At 36.3% G+C, this 24,946-nt stretch overlaps 1 protein-coding gene across 13 annotated transcripts in view; it reads right to left on the minus strand.

The window, feature by feature from the left end:
* The window catches only part of LARP1B (La ribonucleoprotein 1B), a 129,408-nt gene that overhangs the window by 67,202 nt on the left and 37,260 nt on the right, over positions 1-24,946 (minus strand). For 12 of the 13 annotated variants that reach the window (XR_011490631.1, XM_070474854.1, XM_020901094.2 and 9 more), the window contains one exon: positions 22,465-22,830. Coding sequence is in view for 12 of the 13 variants with exons in the window: in XM_070474854.1 (XP_070330955.1) it covers positions 22,465-22,830 (366 nt within the window). In the remaining variant the exon portion in view is untranslated. Of the gene's footprint in view, positions 1-22,464; positions 22,831-24,946 lie in introns of those variants that run through there. The other variant, XM_020901101.2, reaches the window with a different exon arrangement.

The raw sequence follows: 24,946 nt of genomic DNA on the forward strand, positions 1-24,946 counted from the left end.
AAACAATTCTCATTGTGGTTTTAATTTACAACTTTCTAATTAATAATGAGGTTAAACATTTTTTAAATTTTTCTATCAGTCACTGGGATTTCTTCTTTTGTAAAACCCTATCTAAGCATTTTTTAATAGGGCTCTCTGTCTTTGCCTATTGAGTCATAAGAATTCTCTATACATTCTAAATAATCATTTTTGGCTGTATATATTCCAAAATATATATTCTCAACTTGTAAATTATTTTTACCTCCCATATGGTATACTTTAATAAATATACTTATTTTTAATGATATAAAGTACATCAACAACTTTAGGTTTATATATTTATGGGAAAAAGCCTTCCCTGCACTTCCATCATTGAAATATTTTTCTCAGAATAGTTTTATTGTTTTGTCTTTCACATTTAGGTTTCTCCTCCACTTAAAGTTAAGGCAAATACAGTTTGACGCATAAGTAAAATTTCTTTTTTTCCGCATAAGAGTATATTTTTGACTCAGCATCATTATTTAGTGCATTCTTTCCTATTTGGTCTACAATACAGCCACCTGTGACATATATCTTGTTTCTATATATGAGTAAATTCTTGGTTCCTGTTCTCTCAGATTATTTACATATGCATAACCTATACTTCCGGAGAAGGCAATGGCACCCCACTCCAGTACTCTTGCCTGGAAAATCCCATGGACGGAGGAGACTGGTAGGCTGCAGTCCATGGGGTCGCTAAGAGTTGGGCACAACTGAGTGACTTCACTTTCATGCACTGGAGAAGGAAATGGCAACCCACTCCAGTATTCTTGCTTGGAGAATCCCAGGGACAGGGGAGCCTAGTGGGCTGTTGTCTATGGGGTCGCACAGAGTTAGACATGACTGAAGAGACTTAGCTGCAGCAGCAGCAGCAGCAGCAACCTATACTTCATTGTTTTAATTATTTAAAAAATATTTATTATTATTTATTTTGTATAAAAAAACCTTGATATCTGGTAAAGCAAGACAACCCTGTGCTTTTTCTTTTGAAAGTGCCTTTGATACATAAGCTTTTTGCATTTCTATATAAATTTTGGAATCAGCTCCTCCAATAAAGAGGGAGAGAGGGGAAAAACATTAGGAATTGCAAAAAAAATTTACAGGTCAAGATGTTGAAGAATGTCTTTACAATAGTAACTGTCTTTACAATAGTAACTCTTGCAGTCTATAAAGATAGCATCTCTATTTAGATCGTTTAATAACTTTTTAATAAAGTTTATAATGTTCTCCCAAGGATCTTGTACATTTTTTGTTATGACCGAGTCCTAGTTCCTTCATATTTCTTTCATTGTCTATCTTTGGTGTGCTGGGTCTTTGTTGCTGTGCAGGCTTTTCTCTAGTTGCAGCGAGTGGGGGCTATTCTCTAGTTTTGGTGCCCAGGCTTCTCTTTGTGGTGGTTTATCTTGTTGCACAGCACAGGCTCTAGGGCACAAGACTTCAGCGGTTGCAGCACGAGAGCTCAGCAGTTGTAGCTCCAGGGCATTAAAGCACGGGCTCAACATTTGCGGCACACGGGCTTAGCTGTTCCATGGTATGTGCCATCTTCCTGGATTAGGGATCAAACCCAAGTCTCCTACACTGGCAGAAGGATTCTTTAACACTGAGCCACCAGGGAAGCCCTCCTTCATATTCCTTCCTTCATATTTCTTAACGCTATTATAAAATACTAGCATTTGTTAAAGTTTCATTTTAAAATTTAATTTTGCTGGAAGAAATGCAAAAAGATTTTTAGATACTGATTTTTGTATCCAGCAACAAATATCTACAGTCTAATAATAATTCTAATAATTCATTTAATTTCAAAGGTTTTCCAAATAACTATTAATTTCATCTTATTCTTTAAATAAATGCTTTCAAATTTTTAACATTATGTATGATTATAAATTCAGGTTCCTTGGCAGATATTTTTATTCACATTACAGAAATTTACATCTATTTTGCAATTTCATTTTCTAAATCATAAATAAATATTAGCTTATCAAATGTTATTGCTACATGCATTGTTTATATTTTTCTCTTCTGACCTATAAATTGGTTTCCTAACATTTCCTAAAATAAGCCTCACATTCCTGCAAAGTTCGACTTATTAAATTCATATTTCATGATTTCTAGAAATTTCTTAGCCCTATAGCCCTTATGGCAGAAAGTGAAGAAGAACTAAAGAGCCTCTTGATGAAAGTGAAAGAGGACAGTGAAAAAGTTGGCTTAATCAACATTCAGAAAACTAAGATCATGGCATCCAATCCCATCACTTCAAGGCAAATAGATGGGGAGTGGAAGCAGTGTCAGACTTTATTTTGGGGGGCTCCAAAATCACTGCAGATGGTGACTGCAGCCATGAAATTAAAAGACGCTTACTCCTTGGAAGGAAAGTTATGACCAACCTACACAGCATGTTAAAAAGCAACATTACTTTGTCAACAAGGTCTGTCTAGTCAAGGCTATGGTTTTTCCAGTGGTCATGTATGGATGTGAGAGTTGGATTATAAAGAAAGCTGAGTGCCAAAGAATTGATGTTTTTGAATTGTGGTATTGGAGAAGACTTTTGAGAGACCCTTGGACTGCAAGGAGATCCAACCAGTCCATCCTAAAGGAGATCAGTCCTGGGTGTTCATTGGAAGGACTGATGTTGAAGCTGAAACTCCAATACTTTGGCCACCTGATGAGAACTGACTCATTTGAAAAGACCCTGATGCTGGGAAAGATTGAGGGCAAGAGGAGAAAGGGACAACAGAGGATGAGATGGCTGGATGGCATCACCGACTCAATGGACATGGGTTTGGGTGGACTCTGGGAGTTGGTGATGGACAGGGAGGCCTGTCCATGTGGTTCATGGGGTCGCAAAGAGTCAATCACAACTGAGCGACTGAACTGAACAGATCTCTCTTCATGTATTGCCTCTGCCCATTCTTTCCCTGCTTTTTCTGGAACTCTAATTATATCTGTACATTCTAACAAGATTTCCTGAACCTCTTTCATATATCCCCTTTCACTCTGTGCTTTATGCTGGGTAATTTCTACTGACCTCTCTTTCAATTTACAAATCCTCAGTGTCTCATCAACTTTGTCTCACCTGCTATTAAATCCAACCATTGAATTCTTAACTTCGAATAAACTTTCACTTCTTATAGGAGCTTTGCTCCTTTATTTTTTTCAAATCTGAACTGTTAATTTTCCCCTTAACATATTTTGAACCTCATCATTCATTAATTAAACCAAGTAAACATTTATATTCTGTGACTGTTATTCTGTGCTTTGATAATTGCGGCATTCAAAGGACCTATGGGTCTCTTTCTGCTGTCATTTCGGCTATAATAATACACTTTGTAATTTATTTCCTTGCCTGCTTAGTCATTTTATTTCTCTGATCACTTAATTTCCCTAGAAAATACTTATGGGAATATTTGGAGAAATATTACATTCTAATAATATTAGAATGAAGTCATTCTACATCAATGGGCCAAATCTGGCCTGTAGTCTGTTTTATGTAGAGCCCTCTAGCTAAAAGGACATCAGTCCTGGGTGTTCACTGGAAGGACTGATGTTGAGGCTAAAACTCCAATACTTTGGCCACCTGATGCAAAGAGTTGACTCATTGGAAAAGACCCTGATGCTAGAAAGGATTGAGGGCAGGAGGAGAAGGGGATGACAGAGGATGAGATGGCTGGATGGCATCACCAACTCGATGGACAGGGGTTTGGGTAGACTTTGGGAGTTGGCGATGGACAGGGAGGCCAGGCGTGCTGCAATTCATGGGGTTGCAAAGACTTGGACATCACTGAGCAACTGAACTTAACTAAACTGAACTAGCTAAAAACAATTTACAATAAATGGCTACATTTAAAAACAAAACAAAAAACCATGAAGCAAAGTACATGCTACAGAGAACCAAAATCCTAAGTAGCCTGAAAGGCAGAAAATACTACCCAGCCCAGTACAGAAGAGTTTGCCAACCTCTGAAATAAGTTCCTCTAGAGAGGATATAAGTATGCTTATGCCAGACACCTGTGATGATTAACAGTCTAGAACTAGTTTATATTCTTAGCTCTAGTTTTTTTCAGACAGAACTATATTATGAATTTGAGCTGCAAATCTAAAATGTCTGATCATCAAGTGGTTACTTCCTACCTGTCTCCATTCAGAATCAAGACAAAAACATGCAATTTTTCTTACAGCTTCTTCTCTTTACTTCTCAGTTGAGTGGTACATTTAAGATGCACCCCAGTCTCCTATTTTACTTCCTAACTTGGGTGAATCTTAGGGTTTCTCTACAGTCTCATGCTGATGAGGATGTGAATTTCAAAGCTGAGCTCATCTGATTTACTACCTGCCCCCTGAGTATATGCTTGTTTCTGAGCTCAGTCTCTTTTCTCTGGGATCTCATTTTCAATCTGTGAAATGAGCATACCCTTATTCTTTTGTCTAACCCAGTCTGAAACACGATGAGGAGTTTGTGTAGCAAACTCATTTCAAGGGTTTGGCGAAACACATGCAAAAGCTTAAAGATGAGAAGAGTATCTTTGGGAAACTTCAACTCCAAGTACTTCAATGTACAGAGAAAAGAGCAGTGAGATGAAACCGGAAATACAGAGATATGGAAGAATTCATGAAATGTGAGAGTAATATAAACAAGACTACTGACTAATGTGAGGCAGGAGGGATATACCCATGCCAATATTCAGGGGCCGCAGACCCAATCACCAAGATGGGAATCATAAATCAACTGGGGACTTCTGTTAAGTTGGAGGAGGAAAAGGAACAAAGAAGCAGGTTCTGAATGGAGAAACTTGGTTTGGGGCATGTTGTTTTTTAAAGAACTCTACAATAAATATGATGAAAATGTCCCAGGAAACAGCTAGACCCTCAGGGTCAAATCTAACCTAGATATAAAAGAGTTGGGATTAAAAAAACAGTGGTAATAAGAGTCCTGAGTAGAAACAGTGCTTGGGGAGAGGAGTTAACAGTAAGAATATAAAGGGCTTAAGTCATAAGCCTAGAAATTGCTGAAAATTAAGGAACAGATGGAAGATAATTGTAAATCTGACTGAAAAAAGAATGGCTACAGAAGTAGAAGGAAAAGCAAGAAAATGTGGTGTAATGGGAAAGTAAAAAATTTCAAGAAGTTAACAGCTTTAAATGCTTGTGACCAAGTAAGATCAAGACAGGCTCTCATCTACCACTTTTAGAAATAAATCAAGAAGAATCTTGGTACTGTCCTCCATTTTCCTGTCTGGTCTCTTTGGTCTTGTTAGGTAGTTAGAATAGGGAAAAAGAGTCCAAAATGGCGGCGGCTAAAAGACCTGGAAGGGAAAGCCCGCGAAAATAGAACAAAGGAAGGTCCGAGGACCTGAGTGAGAACCTCAAGTAAAACAAACAACGCTCCTGCCTAAGCCCAATTAAGAACCTTTTTCTCCCATTCTACAAAAATGACTTTTTAACTTTGTCACTCTCGACCCTTTGACCAACCGCATAACCCTGGCTCATTTCATTAAGAAGGGTAAAATCATGAGAAGAAAATTACTTTTATTATCAACTAATCTACAAACCCATCTACACTCATATATATTTCTTCCCTCCAGGTAAAGAACCCAAAGCCTTTCTTTAAAAGACCAATACTTCTATATCAATTATTCTCAACTAGAGGTGATTTTGTGCATATAACTCTCTTCAAGGTATATTTTTAAAACTGTCATGGGGGTGGGGTACTTCTGATATCTAGTGGGTAAAGGCCAGGGATGATGCTAACCATTCTTTGTTGCACAGGACAGCTTCCATGAAAGAATTATCTTGTTCCAAATGTCAACAGGGCCACGGCTGACGAATTCTGATCCATATGCTCTGAATCTTATCCAGTTTCACAACCTCAAGAATTTAGTTCCATTTTCTATTTCCTTTTATATCCTCAACTCTCCCATTCCACTGGACCATTCCCATAACCATATAAAATGTTCCAGTGCTTTCCAATCTTTAAAAATATATTAATACACAAATACACACACACAAAACTTTGACTCCTTATCTCCTTTTGTTTCAGGGAAAAACCAATTTTGTTTCTTTGACTTGCTTTTTGTTTCTTTTGTTACTACAATCATACATAAAATGGCCTGCCTCAGAGGACCCCGCCCCACTTCCTGGCTGTTAAACTAAAGAGCCTTTGTTCAGCTCACAGATAGTCTTCCCCTGCCCACCCGTGAATAGCTACAACAAAAAGAAGAGATTAACACATGCCTTCCAAAGGCTGAGCCTTCAAGGAGACGTTTTGCAAGACTGAAGACTCTTTTTACTTTTCTTCCTCACTGCCTCTTCCTCCCTATTCTGCTTTTGACTTTAGTTCCTCATTGCTTCTCTCTCTCTGACTCTATAAAAGAACCTGGCATCCAGATCCAGTAACAAGATGCTTTCTTTGAGACATTAGTCTGTCATTTTCTCTGTCAGCTTACTTTCTAACTAGTCATATTCCTTGCCTCAATATGTCTCAGGGATTTACTGGCCTGTTGTGCAGCGAGCTGAGCAAGCTTGGACTCAGCAACACTTTTAGGCACAGCCATTTCTCCAATATATTATACCAAGTTTCAATATTCATATTATACTGCTAATATAATATTCAATACTTATGTATATCTGAATGTATTACATTCTTCCACTTGTCATTTCTTCATTCAGGCTTTTCCCTTAACTGTTCCACTGCGATAACTCAGCAAATTTCTTATTTCCTATTTATGAAGCAGCTCATAACTAAATTCAATGGTCAATCATGGCAGTTATCTATTATCTAGATTTTCTGGATCAATTATCTCCATCCACACTTTCACCAATGTCACCATCCTGAAATACCACATTCCTAGCCCCCAACACACAGCAGGAACTCAAACATATGTTAATGAATGAATTCCTGGCAAAGAGTTAACTTAAAACAAAGCTACCATACTGTATCAAGGCTGTATATTTTCACTCTGCTTATTTAGCTTATATGCAGAATACATCATGAGAAAAGCTGGACAGGATGAAGCACAATCTGGAATCAAGATTGCTGGAAGAAATATTAATAATCTCAGATACGCAGATGACACCACTCTTACGGCAAAAAGCAAAGAACTAAAGAATCTCTTGATGAAAGAAAGTGAAAAAGGAGAGTGAAAAAGTTGGCTTAAAAACTCAACATTCAGAAAACTAAGATCATGGCATCTGGTCCCATCACTTCTTGACAAATAGATGGGGAAACAATGGAAACATGTGAGAGACTTTATTTTGTGGGGGCTCCAAAATCACTGCAGATGGTGACAGCAGCCATGAAATTAAAAGATGCTTGCTCCTTGGAAGAAAAGTTATGACCAACCTAGACAGCATATTAAAAAGCAGAGACATTACTTTGCCAACAAAGGTCCATCTAGTTAAAGCTATGGTTTTTCCAGTAGTCAGGTATGGACGAGAGAGTTGGACTATAAAGAAGGTTGAGTGCTGAAGAATTGATGCTTTTGAACTGTGGTGTTGGAGAAGACTCTTAAGAGTCCCTTGGACTGCAAGGAGATCCAACCAGTCCATCCTAAAGGAAATCAGTGCTGAATATTCATTGGAAGAACTGATGTTGAAGCTGAAACTCCAATACTTTGGCCACCTGATGTGAAGAACTGACCAGATGGAAAAGACCGTGATGATGGGGAAGATTGAAGGCAGGAGGAGAAGGGGACAACAGAGGATGAGATCGTTGGATTGCATCACTGACTCAATGGACATGAGTTTGAGTAAATTCTAGGAGTTGGTGATGGACAAGGAGGCCTGGAGTGCTCCAATCCATGGGGTCACAAAGAGTCAGACACCACCATGGAATATTACTCAGCCATTAAAAAGAATTCATTTGAATCAGTTCTAATGAGATGGATGAAACTGGAGCCCATTATACAGAGTGAAGTAAGCCAGAAAGATAAAGACCATTACAGTATACTAACACATATATATGGAATTTAGAAAGATGGTAACGATAACCCTATATGCAAAACAGAAAAAGAGACTCAGATGTATAGAACAGACTTGTGGACTCTGGGAGAAGGTGAGGGTGGGATGTTTCAAGAGAACAGCATTGAAACATGTATATTATCTAGGGTGAAACAGATCACCAGCCCAGGTTGGGTGCATGAGACAAGTGCTCGGGCCTGGTGCACTGGGAAGACCCAGAGGGATCGGGTGGAGAGGGAGGTGGAAGGGGGGACCGGGATGGGGAATACATGTAAATCCATGGCTAATTCATTTCAATGTATGACAAAAACCACTGCAATGATGTAAAGTAATTAGCCTCCAACTAATAAAAATAAATGGAAAAAAAAAAAAAAGAGTCAGACACGACTAAGCGACTGAACTTGAACTATATTTGAAGTACATGTATTAAAATAAGGAACTAGCTTGTACAGGGGCTTTGGCTAGAATTAAACAGTGAGCTAAAATTACGTCTAATTCACCTGTCTCTTCAGCAGGGAGAAGTCAAATCAAAACCATTTCTAAGGAAAGAATGACTACAGTTGATATGGGGCCTCATGTTGAAAGGAAATTTGAGGAAGTCTTTCAGAGAAAGTTATTAGGAAGAAGAATTAAACGAGTTTTGCATTTTAAAATACACAAAAGTACTAATTATGAAAACATCAGCCTCTATAGTACCTCCCTGGTGGCTCAGAATCTGCCTGCAATGCAGGAGACCCAATCTACCCAATCTACCCTGGGTCAAGTAGATCCCCTGGAGAAGGAACTGGCAATCCACTCCAGTATTCTTGCCTGGAAAACTCCATGAACAGAGGAGTCTGGAGGGCTATAGTCCATGGACTCGCAAAGAGCCGGACACGACTGAGTGACTAACACCTTCACTTTCACAGTGCCTGTAGAGGGGAAGACCTCTACAGACTGCACTTTGACGTCACAATCTCTATGTAATGCCTGAAGTTTCGGCACTGTCTTCAAATTCCTGATCTCACCTCCACTTGTGTCATGATTCCTCTACATAACCGTATGGCCTTTGTTGTTTCTCACACATGCTCAGTCTTTTACAGTTTTCAGAAGTCTTGAAAGCAATTTCCCTGGTGATCCAGTGGCTAAGATTCTGCAGTCCCAATTCAAGGGTCCCTGGTCAGAGAACTGGATCCCACATGATGCAACTTAAGAGTTCACTTGCCTCAACTAAGACCTGATACAGCCAAATAAATAAACAAACAAAATATATTTTTTAAAGTCTTTCAAAGCCAGTGAGGTAAAGACGACGAGAATGATCCTCATCTGAAAAAAAAAGAATGATCCCCATTTGAAGTTCAGAGAAGTTAAGTTTTGGTCCAGAATTGCACACAGTGAAACTTGCACACAAGTTGATTCCCAGTCAAGAACAGTCCCGGGGTTTTGCCAGAGAGGTTCCCAAGTTGGTGTCCTTCTCTAGTGAGAAGAGGAAAAGCTCAAATGGTGGTGGTGACTCTTGGCTTGCCAAGTCAATATGATGTCATGTTTCTGTCTGCCAAGTGATGATGTGGCATCTCCTGGTTAATTTGTGCACCACTACCAAAGACTTCACCACAACTGAAGTTCCTCTCACCATGGGGAACAAATACAAAGACCTGTCTGTATTTGTAAGGGAAATGTAACAGAAGACAGCAAAGTAATCTACAGAGTAACAGCCATCAGGTCTCCCAAGGCTTTAGGAGAATGTCCTTAGGCTTTAGAACACATTCAGAATAGGTCAAGGCAGAAGAGAGTCTATGTCCAGTCTACCCTCTCAGCAATGAGCCTGCTGATGGTCTCAGTTATCCAGCAAAACTGAGTATGTTCTGTCATACAATATAAATGCAGGAAAGCCAAGGAGAACTCTGGAAACTGACACATAAACCTGTGTTAACTTCACATAATCCTCAAAGAAGTACTGGGCAAAACTGACATACTGCACAACAGCAAATGCTATAAGCCTAAAGATGAGACTGATTGACTGACCAGTGTAATTCAAAAGCTTCTAATTTGAAGATTCTTCCTGAAATGCTAGAAAAAAAGGCATGAGCATATTTAGGTTTCCATACAAGCAACTTGGACAGAGGATATAATGACTGAAGAACAGGCTGTGATGGTTTCTCTCCTTTGTTCTGCAGTTTCAAACCCAAGATTTCTCATTAGGGAGAGGTATCATGAGAGATAGTAGACTGGACAACTCTTGACCGTCACAAGCCCAGAAGCCAGCCAGCAACATGAGTGACAAGATGCAGAACCCCAGCAGCCTGTCTCTTCAAAGAAAGCCCTATCTTTAAGTCCTCTGATAATAAAGACTTCAACAACGTATAGCTTTACACCACCACCCAAAGGAGACTGCTGAACAGGAATACAAATAGCTGTATACAAAAAACGAGAAGAGGTTCAACATTACACCTGAAAATAACACAATATTGTAAACCAACTATACTTCAAATAAAATTAAGTTTAAAAAAAAGGAGGGGGGGTGCCAACCTAACCTTGATTTTAGCCCAAGAACAACCTTGCAGCTCCAAGAAGTAAATAACTCATCTTTGGCTTACCTCTTCTTGTCCCACACATTCCCATTCATGCTAGCCTGTTCTTTGCATTGTCATAAAATATGCCACATAAGAAAATGTGTTATACATACATGTGCAACTTGTTCAGAAAACTAGTATATAAAAGCTACTAGAAACGTAACAATGTCAGTACATTGGAAACCCTGTGTATTTTATTCCCCACAGAAACAACTCAAATCCTGACTTACATGATAATTATTCCAGGCTTTTTCTTTATATTATCTTATATGTATGCTTATATATATTTCTAAAAAACTGCATGTCTGAATTGACTTGTTCTCAAGAGCTTTATGGAATCATAGTCTGTAAGCAACTGTACTTAACTTCTTGTACTTAGCATTGTTTTCTAGATTAACAAAGATGTGTACTTCCTGTCACTCATTTTTACTACTATGTAGTATCACATTGTTTACTGTACCACAACATATCCAGTCAATTGCTACTGGACATTTTGGTTATTTCCAGTTTGTGAATATAATGAATAATTTTGCTATACTTTTATATATTGTTCCTGATGAACATTTCTTGGGTTCTGCTAGGGAAGTACTGTTCAATACATACATATTGAAAACTGCAATTTAAAATTTTCCAGTAGCTACAGTAAAAAGGTTTTTTAGGGACTTCCCTGGCTGTCCAGTGGTTAAAACTCCATACTTCTGATGCAGGGGACACAGGTTCAATCTCTGGTTGGGGAACTAAGATCTAGTGTGCTGCATGCTACAGATTAAATAAAGTTTTAAAAATAGTTTTTAAAAAGGTTTTTTAAAAGAGCAAATATTTTACTATTTTACCTAACCAAATGTATTATCATTTCAGTGTGATTATTGAAAAAATTGAGATTTTTTTATATTCTTTTTTCTTACTAAGTCTTTAAACTGTACATTTAAAGCACATCTCATTTTAGACTATCCACATTTTGAGGACTCAATAACCACATGTGGTTATAATACCTATGACGTTTGAACAATGCAACCCAAGAGCATATTGAGTAGAGATGGTAAGCATAGAGTACAGTCTTATATTTGGCATTACCACAGACGGATTAATGAAGTTCTCCTTCTAAATACTCCCAAACACTTCTGACTAATGTTTTAACTTTGCTAATGTGCTTTTTACAATGAAATTTTAATTTGCATCTTCTTTACTAGTCACTTTGAAGACCTTTTCATGATTTCAATCACTTGGACTTCCTCTTTTGTGAAACATTCGTTCATGTCTCATAATTAGTTTTTACTGACTCAGTGTTTTTTCTTTTTAACTTCTATATACATTTGTTTTACAATACCTAACAAATCATGAATGGGAACCACCTCTTCTTCACATTGTAAACTATGTATGCCCTCTTTTTGATGTTTAATGAAAAATCCTTTTTTTAAATTTACCAATCTTGTCATCTAAGATTGTGATTTTTGTGTTCATTCAAGAAACTTTTCCCTACTCTGAGTGCATTAAGACCTTTTACTGTTATCCACTAATAACGTTTTTGACCTTCACTGAAATAGATATGAATGACACTGTAAGCCATTAGCCTGTAATTTCATTTTTTCCCGAAGCAACTTTTCCAGCACTACTAAAAATCAGATCTCTTTGATACATAATCCTGTCATTTGCCAAGTGTGCACGGATGGATCCAACTGTTTCTGTACTTCCTATTCCATTCCTATAGTCTATCTCATATCTTTAATAAATCATACCTTTAATAAAAACAAATTGCCTTGCTTTTAGGAGTGTGATGAGTTTCCTGTCCCTTACATTTCCATATAAATTTGAGAATCAGTTTATAAAATTCCTTAAAATAAAAAAACACTGCTGAAATATTTATTGGAATGTAACTGACCTTTCAATCTATTTGGGGAAAATCACCTTTATCACACTGATTTTTTAAACATGAACTTTGGTATTTCTCTCATTTGTGTCTTCACTAAAACCTTAAAAAGTATTATAATGCTCTCCTTAAAAGTGTGATGCATCCTTTTAAAGATCTACGTTATATTAGGCAGAAGGGTCTCTCATAGATGTACAGATCCCAATCTCCACAAGTAATTACATTGAATACATGGCAAAAAGGACTTTGCAGATGTAACTAAGATTTTCTGAGTGATCTTATTATGCAGAAAACTTTCTCCAACTACAGGCAAAAGAGATGTGGGAAGAAAGATTCAAAGTAGGGTTCCGCCAACTGCTGCTGATTTAAAGAGTGACAGTGCAATCTGACCAAGAACACAGGTGGTCTAAGGAAGTTGAGAGGCGCCAGTCTGCCAAAATGGAAATGAAGGACCTCAACTCTGCATGGAGCCACAAAGAAGTGAATTCTGCAAATGATCTCAATGAACTTGGAAGTAATTTCTCACATAAAAGTACAGATAAGAGCCCAGGATTTTTCTTGTAGGCTCAGAGTAGAGAAACTGGCTGAGCTCACCTAGACTTCTGATTTACAAAATTAAATGATAAACTCATGTTGTTTTATAGCTGCCAAATTCATAGTAATGTGTCATGGCTGCCATAAAAAATATATAGATTCTTTCATGGTTGTTTCATATTATCATAAAATCTTAAAAGACTGTCATTCGTACCTTCATGAATTTCTCATTCATGTTCTCGTCAGGTGTTAGTATCAAGCTTATGTTCTTTTCATAAAATGAATCAAATATTTCCTCTTTTCACCTCAGCTATTCAACAAATATCTGAATATTTACTATTAGTCACTGGAAACTGTGCATGGCTGAAATTATTTCAATTTTAGAAGAACTTGCTAATAAACCTAAGTTAAATCGGAGTTTGAAGATTATTTTAAATGGTCTGTAGCAACTTATATTCTTTTCTAGTCAGTTTTGGTAATTTACATATTTTTCTAGAAATTTCCCTTGTTTGAATTTAAATGTTCAAATTATAGATCTGAAGTACTTTTAAAGATTAAAACTTCTCCATAATCAGTAAGTACACCCCCACTTTCACTGCAGCTAAAAATGTACATTTTCCTCTATTTTGTCTTGCTAAGTGTAATCTTAGTCTTCTCAAATAATTGTATGATTAAAACCTCTTTTAGATCTAATTATTTCTTTCCATATACTTTTATGGAAGTTTCACGCTGCTGAAGTAATGCTCAAAATTCTCCAAGCCAGGCTTCAGCAATACGTGAACTTCCAGATGTTCAAGCTTATTTTAGAAAAGGCAGAGGAACCAGAGGTCAAATTGCCAGCATCCACTGGATCATTGGAAAAGCAAGAGAGTTCCAGAAAAATATCTACTTCTGGTTTATTGACTATGCCAAAGCCTTTGACTGTATGGATCACAATAAACTGTGGAAAATTCTGAAAGACATGGGAATACCAGACCACCTGACCTGCCTCTTGAGAAATCGGCATGCAGGTCAGGAAGCAACAGTTAGAACTGGACATGGAACAACAGACAGGTTCCAAATAGGAAAAGGAGTACGTCAAGGCTGTATATTGTCACCATGCTTATTTAACTTATATGCAGAATATATCATGAGAAACACTGGGCTGGATGAAGCCCAAGCTGAAATCAAGATTGCTGGGAGAAATATCAATAACCTCAGATACGCAGATACCACCACCCTTATGGCAGAAAGTGAAGAACTAAAGAGTCTCTGAATGAAAGTGAAAGAGGGTGAAAAAGTTGGCTTAAAGCTCAACATTCAGAAAACTAAGATCAGGTCATCCGGTCCCATCACTTCATGGCAAATAGATGGAGAAACAGTGGAAACAGTGGCAGACTTTATTTTGCTGCTGCTGCTAAGTCGCTTCAGTCGTGTCCGACTCTATGCGACCCCAGAGACTAGCCCACCAGGCTCCCCCATCCATGGGACTCTCCAGGCAAGAGTACTGGAGTGGGCTGCCATTTCCTTCTCTGAGACTTTATTGGGGGGGGGGGGGGGGGCTCTAAAACCACTGCTGGCAGTGACTGAAATTTAAAGATGCTTACTCCTTGGCAGGAAAGTTATGACCAACCTAGACACCATATTAAAAAGCAGAGACATTACTTTGCCAACAAAGGTCTGTCTAGTCAAGGCTATGGTTTTTCCAGTAGTCATGTATGGATGTGAGAGTTGGCCTATAATGAAAGCTTAGCACTGAAAAACTGATGCTTTTGAACTGTGGTGTTGGAGAAGATTCTTGAGAGTCCCTTGGACTGCAAGGAGATCCCAGTCCATCCTAAAGGAGATCAGTCCTGAGTGTTCATTGGAAGGACTGATGCTGAAGCGGAAACTCCAATACTTTGGCCACCTGATGTGAAGACCTGACTCATTTGAAAAGGCCCTGATGCTGAGAAACATTGAAGGTGGGAGAAGGGGACGACAGAGGATGAGATAGTTGGATGGCATCACCGACTTGATGGACATGAGTTTGAGTAAACTCCAGGAGTTGGTGATGGACAGGGAGGCCTGGCGTGCTGCAGTCCATAGGGTGGCAGAGTTGGACATGATTGAGTGACTGAACTGAACTTATGGAAGTTTATTTCGCGAATTTTTGTAACTTCATGAGAAATTTCTAACTTCTAGCTTTATAAAAGCTACAGTAGATTCTACTAATATTATTGTTCACAGCCCGAATTTCCTAGAGTAAAGGATCATGAAATTGTCTTTCATCTCATTTGAGCATATACAACTCCAGCCCATACACTTAGCCGTGTGATTTGTCTTAGCCAGTGGAATGTGAGTAAATATACATAAAACACACAAAAGCAGCCATTTTGAACACAGTAGTACACTTTAGCTCATCCTCCTGTTCACCCCATCTGCTATATGAATGAATGAGCAAATGCTGTATAAGGGCTCCTCTTTCAGAATGAATACCAATCGAAAAGAACCAAACACACACACACACAGTTGCAGCAGCCACTATCAAGCAGTGTGAGAAATTTTTATTTTAAGGCTTTGAGACCTGGGGGGAAATTTTTATACAGCAAAGATAATAATGGTGATTGGTTTATTGATTTCAAGCATTTTACCTAATATTTCCATTGAAGTCTTATCTCTCTAGGTGCACCTTGAAAATTTCACTAACATTCCACTTAGATTTTCTAATTTTCACTATGATTTCTTCCTTGGTGAGTTATTTATAAAATACAGTTTTGTTCCAAAACAAAAAGGGTTTTATTTCTATTATTAAACACTAAATTATTTTAATTCTAATGTTTTATGCATTATTATGGTTTATGTATTATGCTTAAAAATTTGCTATACTCTGCAGTTGCTAGGTACAGAGTTGTTTATCAAATTATTCTTTTTAAATTACTTGAACATTCCTTATTTACTCAGGAGGTAAATTAAGTCATCATGACTGGATTTGTTCTATTAACTTTTTGCTTCACATATTTGAATATTCTGCATTAAATACATCAAATTTTAAGTTACACTTTTCTGATGAGTTTCTTCACTTTCAATCATTTTTATCTCTAGCACTAGTAATTCTTTTTGTCTTCAAGTCTACTTTGTAAGCTTATTCTGTCTGATATTAATATATGTACAAAAGTTTTTTTCTTTCCTTTTTATGTATTTGATAAGTGGCTGGGTTTCTTTTATAATTTTCACCTTTAATTGGGGTAAAAAACAAAAGCAAATAACAAAATTTACCATCTTAACTATCTTTTAAGTGTATAGTTCTGTAGTGTTAAGTATATTCACCATGTTGTGGAACAGATACCAAACTTATAGCTCCCCATTTCCCCTCACCCCATAGGCACCACTCTACTCTTGTTTCTATGAACTTCAGTACTTTAATACTTCATATAACTGGAATCATACTGTATGTCTCAGTGACTCATTTCATTTAGCATATCTTGACTATCGATGTAGTAGCATGTGACAGATGTCCTTCTTTTTGAAAGTTGAATAATATCCCATTGCACATATACACCATCATTTTGTTTATCCATTCATCTGATAATGGACATTTTGGATTGTTTTCACTTTTTAGCTATTGTGAGCCATTTAGCTCTTTAGTTTTGTAACTGCCATATTGTTTCCCATAGGAGCTATACTATTTTATGTTTCCACCACCAATGCAATGTTTCAATTTCTCCACACACTCTCCAACAAATTTTGTTTTGCCTTTTATTTTGAAAGTAGCCATCCTAATTAGTTTGAGCTGCTAACTCATTTGATTTTGATTTGTTTTTCCCTTGTTGAGTAATGATGCTGAGTATACTCTTTCATGTGCTTATTGGCCATCTGTATATTATTTTTGGAAAAACATCCATTTGAGTCCTATGACATTTTCTAAACTGAGTTATTTTGTTGAGTTGTTGGGTTTCTTTATACATTCAATAGTATTAACATCTTATCAGTTATGATAAGCAAATATTTTGTTGTTTTGCAGACTGTCCTTTCATCCTGTTTTGTGTCTATTAATACACATAAGTTTTTGATTTTCAACGAATTCCAACTTGTCCATTTTTGTTTTTTTCACATGTGCTTTTGGTGTTACGCCAAGAAATTACTGTCAAATCAAATGTCCCAAGGCTTCACTCCTATGTTTTCTTCTACAGAGTTTGGGTTTTAGGTTGAAGTCTTTAACCTGTTATTAAAATTTTTAGGTATTATGGTGATACATTAAGGGTCCATCTTCATTCTTTTGCACGTGAATATTCAGTTTCCCCAACACCATTTGTTGAAGAGGTTGTCCTTTCCCCATTCAGTGGTCTTGGCATTCAAGTTCAAAATCATTACACCATATAGTCAACTCAAGGGTTTGTTTCTGGGCTCTATAATTCCATTTGTCTATGTCTATCTTTATGCCAGCAGCACACTGTTTTGATTACTGTAGTTTTGAAATATATTTTGAAATCAACAGCATGAGATTTCCAACTTTATTTCTTCTTTGTAAAGATTGTCCTTGCTTCTTCAGCGTCCAATGAGATTCTATATAAATTTCATTATCTGTTATCCTATTCCTGCAAAAACTGTCATTCAGGGATCACACTGAATCTGCAGATCACTTTAGGTAGTACCGACTTCTAATCCATATACACAGGATGTCTTTCCATTTACTTGTTTAAAAATCTTTTTATTAAGATAAAATTCAAATATGGTACAATCTATCCCAGTGTATAATTGTTTTTAGTGTACAATTTTGCAACCACCATCACAATCAATATTTCAACATTTTTATCACTCCAAAAATAAACCTAGTATCCACTCAGTTCAGTTCAGTCACCCAGTTGTGTCCGACTCTTTGCAACCCCATGAATCACAGCACACCAGGTCTCCCTGTCCATCACCAACTCCTGGAGTTTACTCTAGGATACACTAGCAGTCACTATTTTCTTTACCCACCCCAAAATCCACCCTAAGCAGCCACCAAGTTAATTTCTCTCTGTTTTGGGTTTCAGATGAAGAGAATCATATAATAGGTACTACTTTGTGACCGGCTTCTGTTATTCAACATGATGTTTTCATGTAGCATTATCAGTAAATTCACTTTTTTCTATTGCCAAATAATGTTCCATTGTATGGCTATACAACCTTTATTTATCCACTCATCAGACAAAGAATATTTGAGTTCTTTTCACTTTCATAATGCTGGAATGAAGATTTATGTACAAGTTTTTGTGTGGACATATGTTGTCATTTTTCTCATGTATATACCTAGGAGTAGAATTCCTGGGTCATATAATAACTCTGTTTAACATTTTGAGAACTGCCAAATTGCTTTCAAAAATAGTTGAACCATATTACATTCTAACCAGCATCCTATTAAGACATTTATTTTTAAATGGGTATCCTTCAAACTGAAAAATAATAACTTTTAAAACTGAAAAATAATCAATTATCTTATTTTCAGACACAAAAGTATCTTTAAGTATTCTCTCTCAGTTTGTGTTAATGTTAATCTATAATACACAGTTATTATATAGTTAATATTTATTTAGGTTTATTTACCTATTTATCACTTGCTTTGCTCTATACTCCTTTCTGTACCTCTGGCATCTGGAATCACTTTTGTTTCAATTTTGGAAATTTCTTTGATGAGGTTCTGCTGTTTGCAATTTCTCTTATATTGCACTCTCTTACTTGAAAGATATTTTTGCAAGACATACAATTATGTGTTGGTAGTTATTTTCCCTTGCTATATTAACATCATCATTACATGGCCTGTTGCATTCAAATGTTACTGGTGAGAAGTTAGCTGTCAGTTAGCTGTCCAGCCACTCTTCTTTAAAATAACCACTCTTTCCCTGGCTACTCTACTCTGGTACTTCTCTGCAGTTCAGAAAATGTCCTAGGTATTACCTATTAAAACACTGACTCTGTCCCATTTACTATCTTTCCTTCTGAAACTCTGAATAAATATCTATCTTAGACCATGTTTTTCACTCTATATTCCACTTGCTTTTTACTTTTCTCAAAAATAAAAAGATTTATAATAAAATCCATTAAATGTTAACTTACACAACTAGATTTGAAATATACCAAATAATAGCAACAACTTTCTAGAATACCATTCTATTCCCGTTCATACATTTTATCTCTTTGTTGATTTCTGAATACTTTCTTGTAACCTATCTTCCAGTTCACTGATTCTTTAATTGTATCTAATCTGCTATTAATCCCTTTAATTAACTGAGTTTTTAATTTCAGTCTTTAACTGCTTTTACTTCCAGAAGTTCTACAAAGGTTATTCTTTAGAATTTCTTCTTCCCTGCAGATATTCTTTAAACATAGTAAGTATAGTTACTCTATTCTATGCTTAATAATTCTACTACCTAAATTTTTTCAGGGTATGGGCTTATTGTTTGCTACTTCTGTTCATTCTCACATGTGATACCTTGCTCAGCACAACTAAGGAAATATGCTTTGTAGTCCTCGAGAGAAGCAGATGAGAAAGCAGTTACGTTCCCTTTCACTAGGGTATAGTTTTTCGGGTACCAATTCAACAGGGGAAGGGACTCCTGTTAGAATCCTGACTCTGGCTAGGCCACAAGTTTGTCTTTTACTCTATGTTTTGGGTGGCTTTTGCAAAGCTGAACTTCGCAAACTATCCAAACTTCAAAATGCTCTCCCAGGCAAAACTGGTTTTAATCCTCTATTTCTCTATGGTTTTATTATGATAACTTACCTTTCAGATCTGCAAGGATTTTAAGTTCATATTTTCTCATTTATTAACAGGCCATTTTAACTGTCTTTAGCAATAAGGACATGTCAGAAACAGAAGGCCTATACCTACTCTTTGGTACATGCACTTCAACATAGCTTATGGATTCAGCAAAACTCCCTTCACAAAGTCAGAAATGATCACCAAACAACCCTACCAATTTGGCATTCTTTTCACTCATCCCTAAACTCAATCTGTCCAGCTTCCAGCACATCTGATTATTCTCTCCTCATGAAGACAGTACTCAGCTTCCACAGCACCAGTTTCCTATACAACTCCTAAATGGTCCTTCCTCAAGATTCAGACCTGGGTCATCTAATTTCTACACTTCCTTTGCCACCAATTTATCTTAAATTACCAACATACACCCTCTGGACTACTTTAATAGACTCCCAACTGAATTTCATCTGCCACTCTTGTCCCCATCTAATCCATAGTAACCAAAATGGTATTTCTAAAATAAAAATTAGATCACATGCTGTCGCCTGTATAAAATTCTTCAAGGTACTCCATTTGAACTTTAGGTAAATTCCAATTTACCTAGGTAAATTCCAAAAGCCCATATGTTACCTTCTATGATCAGATACATGCCTATATATCTATAACTGTTCTCTTGCATAAATACTATAAACACTGTTTCTAGTTCCTCAAATATACCAAATTCTTTCCCATCTCATATCCTTGACACCCATTATTCCCCTTTCCTAGAATATGGTTTATCTGTTATTTGCATGGTTCATTTTTACTTATACTTTCTATCTCACTATAACTGTGACTTTCTCATAGGCATTCCCTTATAGCCTAATTCAACAGTACATTAATTTGTGATCAGGTACTTACTGTGGTTTATTTTAATGTCTACTGTCCCAAGTATATGTAAGAATAGCATGTAGAGATCCTACTGTTATTTTCCCATTTCATGCTCAGTACCTAACATGGTGTCACATACACACAGTAAGAGTAATAAATAATTAAATAATTAATTTCTCTCCCTCTATACAGACCCACAGAAGAAGTACAATTCTCATGAGAAAGTATATGCTGAGCACAGAATTAGAGAAAAGAGAAATAAGTTAAACACTAGGGATTAGGTAAGACATAATTATAAACAAACCCATAATGCTTAAGAACCAAATAGCTAAGACTTTTTTCCCTGGACCAATATTTTTTGGCTAAGGCAACAGATGAGGTAATTGAATTTAATTATTGCTGTCTACACTTTCAAGCAAACAGTCACCTACCAAGAGCATATATTTCAAGATGACTTGAAATTTCATTACCTGGACCTCTGAAAATATCTTCTCTTAAAACCAACATTATACACAGAGGTTAGGTTCTTCTGGTGAGTTTATAACATTTAATTTATAATTCATTATCCATTTTAACAAATATGAATTGAGTACTACTTTGTGTCAGGAACTGTAACAACTGTGCTACAAATGGAGATAAGGCTATCCAAAAAACAGGGCAAAAATCCCTATCCCCACAGATCTGACATTCACATGATCAAAAGTGTGATACACAGAACAGCAGGGTTAGAGAAGTAGGGAATGAAGGTAGGGCAATCTTAACCTATGGTAAGTTTATTTTCTATCTCTTGCTGTTCCCAAAAGGATTAAAGTTAGATGTTACTTACAGAACCTAAGTATCACAAATAATGTAACAATTCTCATACAAGTTAAGATTTCAACCAAGAAACTTTATAAAAACATACTTCCTTTCCCATAGCAGTAGGACTGTGAGAACTGCTCAGGTTCCAAGTTACTGACAAGCTACCATATCCTGAGGCAGGATCTTCAAAAAGGCAGTGGTGAGACAAGAGGATAAAAGCAGTGATGGAAATTCCAGGAAGAAGAACTGAGAAGGAAAGCACACTTCTTGATGATATGAAGCTTCACAGACAGCCATTCCCTTCTGTTCAACCATGAGTTGGCTGGCTTTTCTGTCTAAAACTCTATTTCTAAAATCTCTTTCCTATTTGGCATATTATACAACTTTTCCTCATTATTCTAACCTCAAAACAAATATTTAATTTTGGGGAATTTTCTAATCAATTTAATGGCAGAAAAAGATCCTTTTAAATCCCTATCTATACCACTAAAGTCATATAAAAGGAACGCAGACAACCAGTAGACTACTCTAGACTCTCAAGTTTTATCTTAGTAACTGGGGTATGTACCAAGAGGTTGGGTGAAATGCAAGAAGATGAAAAACTGGAGCAAACTTTCAAAGGGTCCTGCAACAAAGTAATGATCAACAAGGAAAGACAGTCAGTGTAATCTTGTCTACTTGTCAACAAGGAGTTCCACTGTCACAGAACATGCACCATAGACTAAGGTGAGGAAGCACACAAAGGGCAACCAAACTAACTACTTTCTGAAGCCCTGCTCACAAGGCTGGAGTGACTATAGCCACATATGTAAACAGCATATAAACTAAGCCAGTCCATGACTTTAGTTTTTATTTTTTCTAATGAGAAAAGGCCTTCTTATTACTTTCACCTGAAAAAAAGGAAGGATTTTTTTAATCAAGGAGTGCTAATATTTTTTGGTAATGAAAGCACTTAATCACTGTCATTTTTTTTTGTTTTTCACTGTCATTTTAATAAAATATCTTTTTTAGATTGTAAATATCATGTGTATTTCTAGGAGTTTTTCAAATTAAATATAATTTATTTATACTCAAAATTTCATAAAATAAGGTCTCAAGTTTAGGAAAACCTAAGCAGCAACATGCAGTCAAAACAAAGTATCAATAGAAAGATGTTGGCCATAAACAATTACCTTTATGGCTGTGTGTTTGTTTTCATCTTCTTCCATCCACAGATCCTGCTCATAATAATATAAACCATCGTTGATAACTTTAGCAAGTTCAGATGTAATTTTTGCTTGAGACATGTGGCTGCCTGTTCGATCTCCTCCAGGATGTTTTCTCATGTAAGGAGGTGTCTGAATTACAATCAAAATCTTATTTAAATCTTGATCATCAATTTCATAATCTGAATCATTATCAGACCAATCAGTAAATGTGTTTTTTTGACCTTCTATTTGTTCCATCTCTTCATCAAAGAAAAAATCAAGTTCTTCTTGTTCTTGTTCATCTGGAAGATATAGTTGATTTGATGCCTCTTCAGGAAGAGATGGTGGTTCCTAGAGGAAGGAATTGGTATTTTATATAAAAACATTATTATCACTTTTATAATGAATGTTGTGTAACAATGTTAATGTAAGTAATATCAAGACTGTTCAATAACTGGATTAACAGTCAAATGGGAAAAGAAAATCATGCCAGTATTATTCTGGCCCAATAAATAGTAAGCAATTGCTAAATACTAAGTTCAAGAGTAAAAAAAACCCACAAAACTGAATAAAAGAAAGATTATATAAAAACTCCTCTAAAATTAGCATGGTCCTTAGCACATTCATTACAGCATACCAACTTATTTTATGGATTAGGGAAGAAAAGGCCTATAAATGTGACATTGTTGGTCCACAATCTCAAAATTAGTCTATTAGTACGAACTAGAACAACCAAAGTCATCTTGTAGCACAGCATGTGGGATCCTAGTTGCCAGACTAGGGTTCAAACTCAAGCCCCCAGCAGTGAAAGAGCAGAGCCCTAACCACTGGACTTCAGAGGTATTCCCAGAAAAAAATAAGGTCTTCGGACTTCCAGATTCAGTCCTCTCTATCCTCAATCCTTTTACCTCAAAATTTCATGTTAAATTCACTAACACTCACCGAATTGTTGAATTTCCACCCTCATGAAAAATGTAAAATAGCTTACTGTTGGGTAACATATATAAAGTCCAAATTTGTAGATTCTAGATCCTCTAAAGCCTAACTTAATATAGATTTTCAAACTCTCAACACAAAGAAATAGATTTTTCAATGTTCTCATCTTCCAATGCCATGCTCTGATCAAGCCTTATCCTTCAGTAAATGCTAATTCACCTATCCCTAGAATAAGACAATTATTCTCTCCAAAATTCCTATTCATGTGAATCTATATTCATTCATTTGGTCAATAATTATCTGGGTCCTCACTGTGAACTGGGTACTGTTCTAGGTAGGAGATTATAACAATTAATGTAACAACAATTCTGCCCTGATGGAGCTAACATTCTAGTAAACAGAAGTTTTTACTTTTTTTAAAAAAGTAAGCTTTAAAACTGTGAATATAACTAAAAACAAAAAGTACATATCCTATTATTCACATTTGCAAAAACATGAAAAAAGTCTTAGAAAAACATCAAACTGTGAATAATGATAAAGCAAGGAGAGTCTTTCGTTATTTGATAACAGTTATATATAAACTTATATTTTATATATAAATTTTTTAATAATTTATGAGGAAGAGACCAAAAAAGTAGGGGTTAAAGAGTTTTTTTAATGTGGAGGAAAAAATGTAGATCTTGGAATAAATGAAATATGGTACAAATTTTTGTCAATGAGTCCAGGGTATGATCCTTCCAAGTTATCCAGGTTCACCATGACAAATACAGAAATTAATCAGGATCTTTAGAAAAATCTCTTTTTGATATACAATGGAGAAAAGACAATCTCTTTAACAAGTGGTGCTGGGAAAACTGGTCAACCACCTGTAAAAGAATGAAACTAGAACACTTTCTAACACCATACACAAAAATAAACTCAAAATGGATTAAAGATCTAAATAAAGACCAGAAACTATAAAACTCCTAGAGGAAAAAATGGGCAGAACACATACAGACATAAATCACAGCAAGATCCTCTATGACGCACCTCCCAGAGTAATATAAATAAAAACAAAAATAAACAAATGGGACCTAATTAAACTTAAAAGCTTTTGCACAACAAAGGAAACTATAAGCAAGGTGAAAAAGAAAGCCTTCAGAATGGGAGAAAATAATAGCAAACAAAACAACTAACAAAGAAAGAATTAATCTCAAAAATATACAAGCAGCTCATGCAGCTCAATACCAGAAAAATATATGACCCAGTCAAAAAGTGGGCCAAAGAACTAAACAGACATTTGTCCGAAGAAGACATACAGATGGCTAACACATGAGAAGATGCTCAACATCACTCATTATTTGAGAAATGCAAATCAAAACCACAATGAGGTACCATTTCACACCAGTCAGAATGGCTGCCATCAAAAAGTCTACCAACAATAAATGCTGGAGAGGGTGTGGAGAAAAGGGAACCCTCCTACACTGTCGGTGGGAATGCAAACTAGTACAGCCACTATGGAGAACAGTGTGGAGATTCCTTAAAAAACTGG

This window comes from Odocoileus virginianus, chromosome 12 (genome assembly GCF_023699985.2).
Source record: "Odocoileus virginianus isolate 20LAN1187 ecotype Illinois chromosome 12, Ovbor_1.2, whole genome shotgun sequence".
NCBI lineage: Eukaryota > Metazoa > Chordata > Mammalia > Artiodactyla > Cervidae > Odocoileus > Odocoileus virginianus.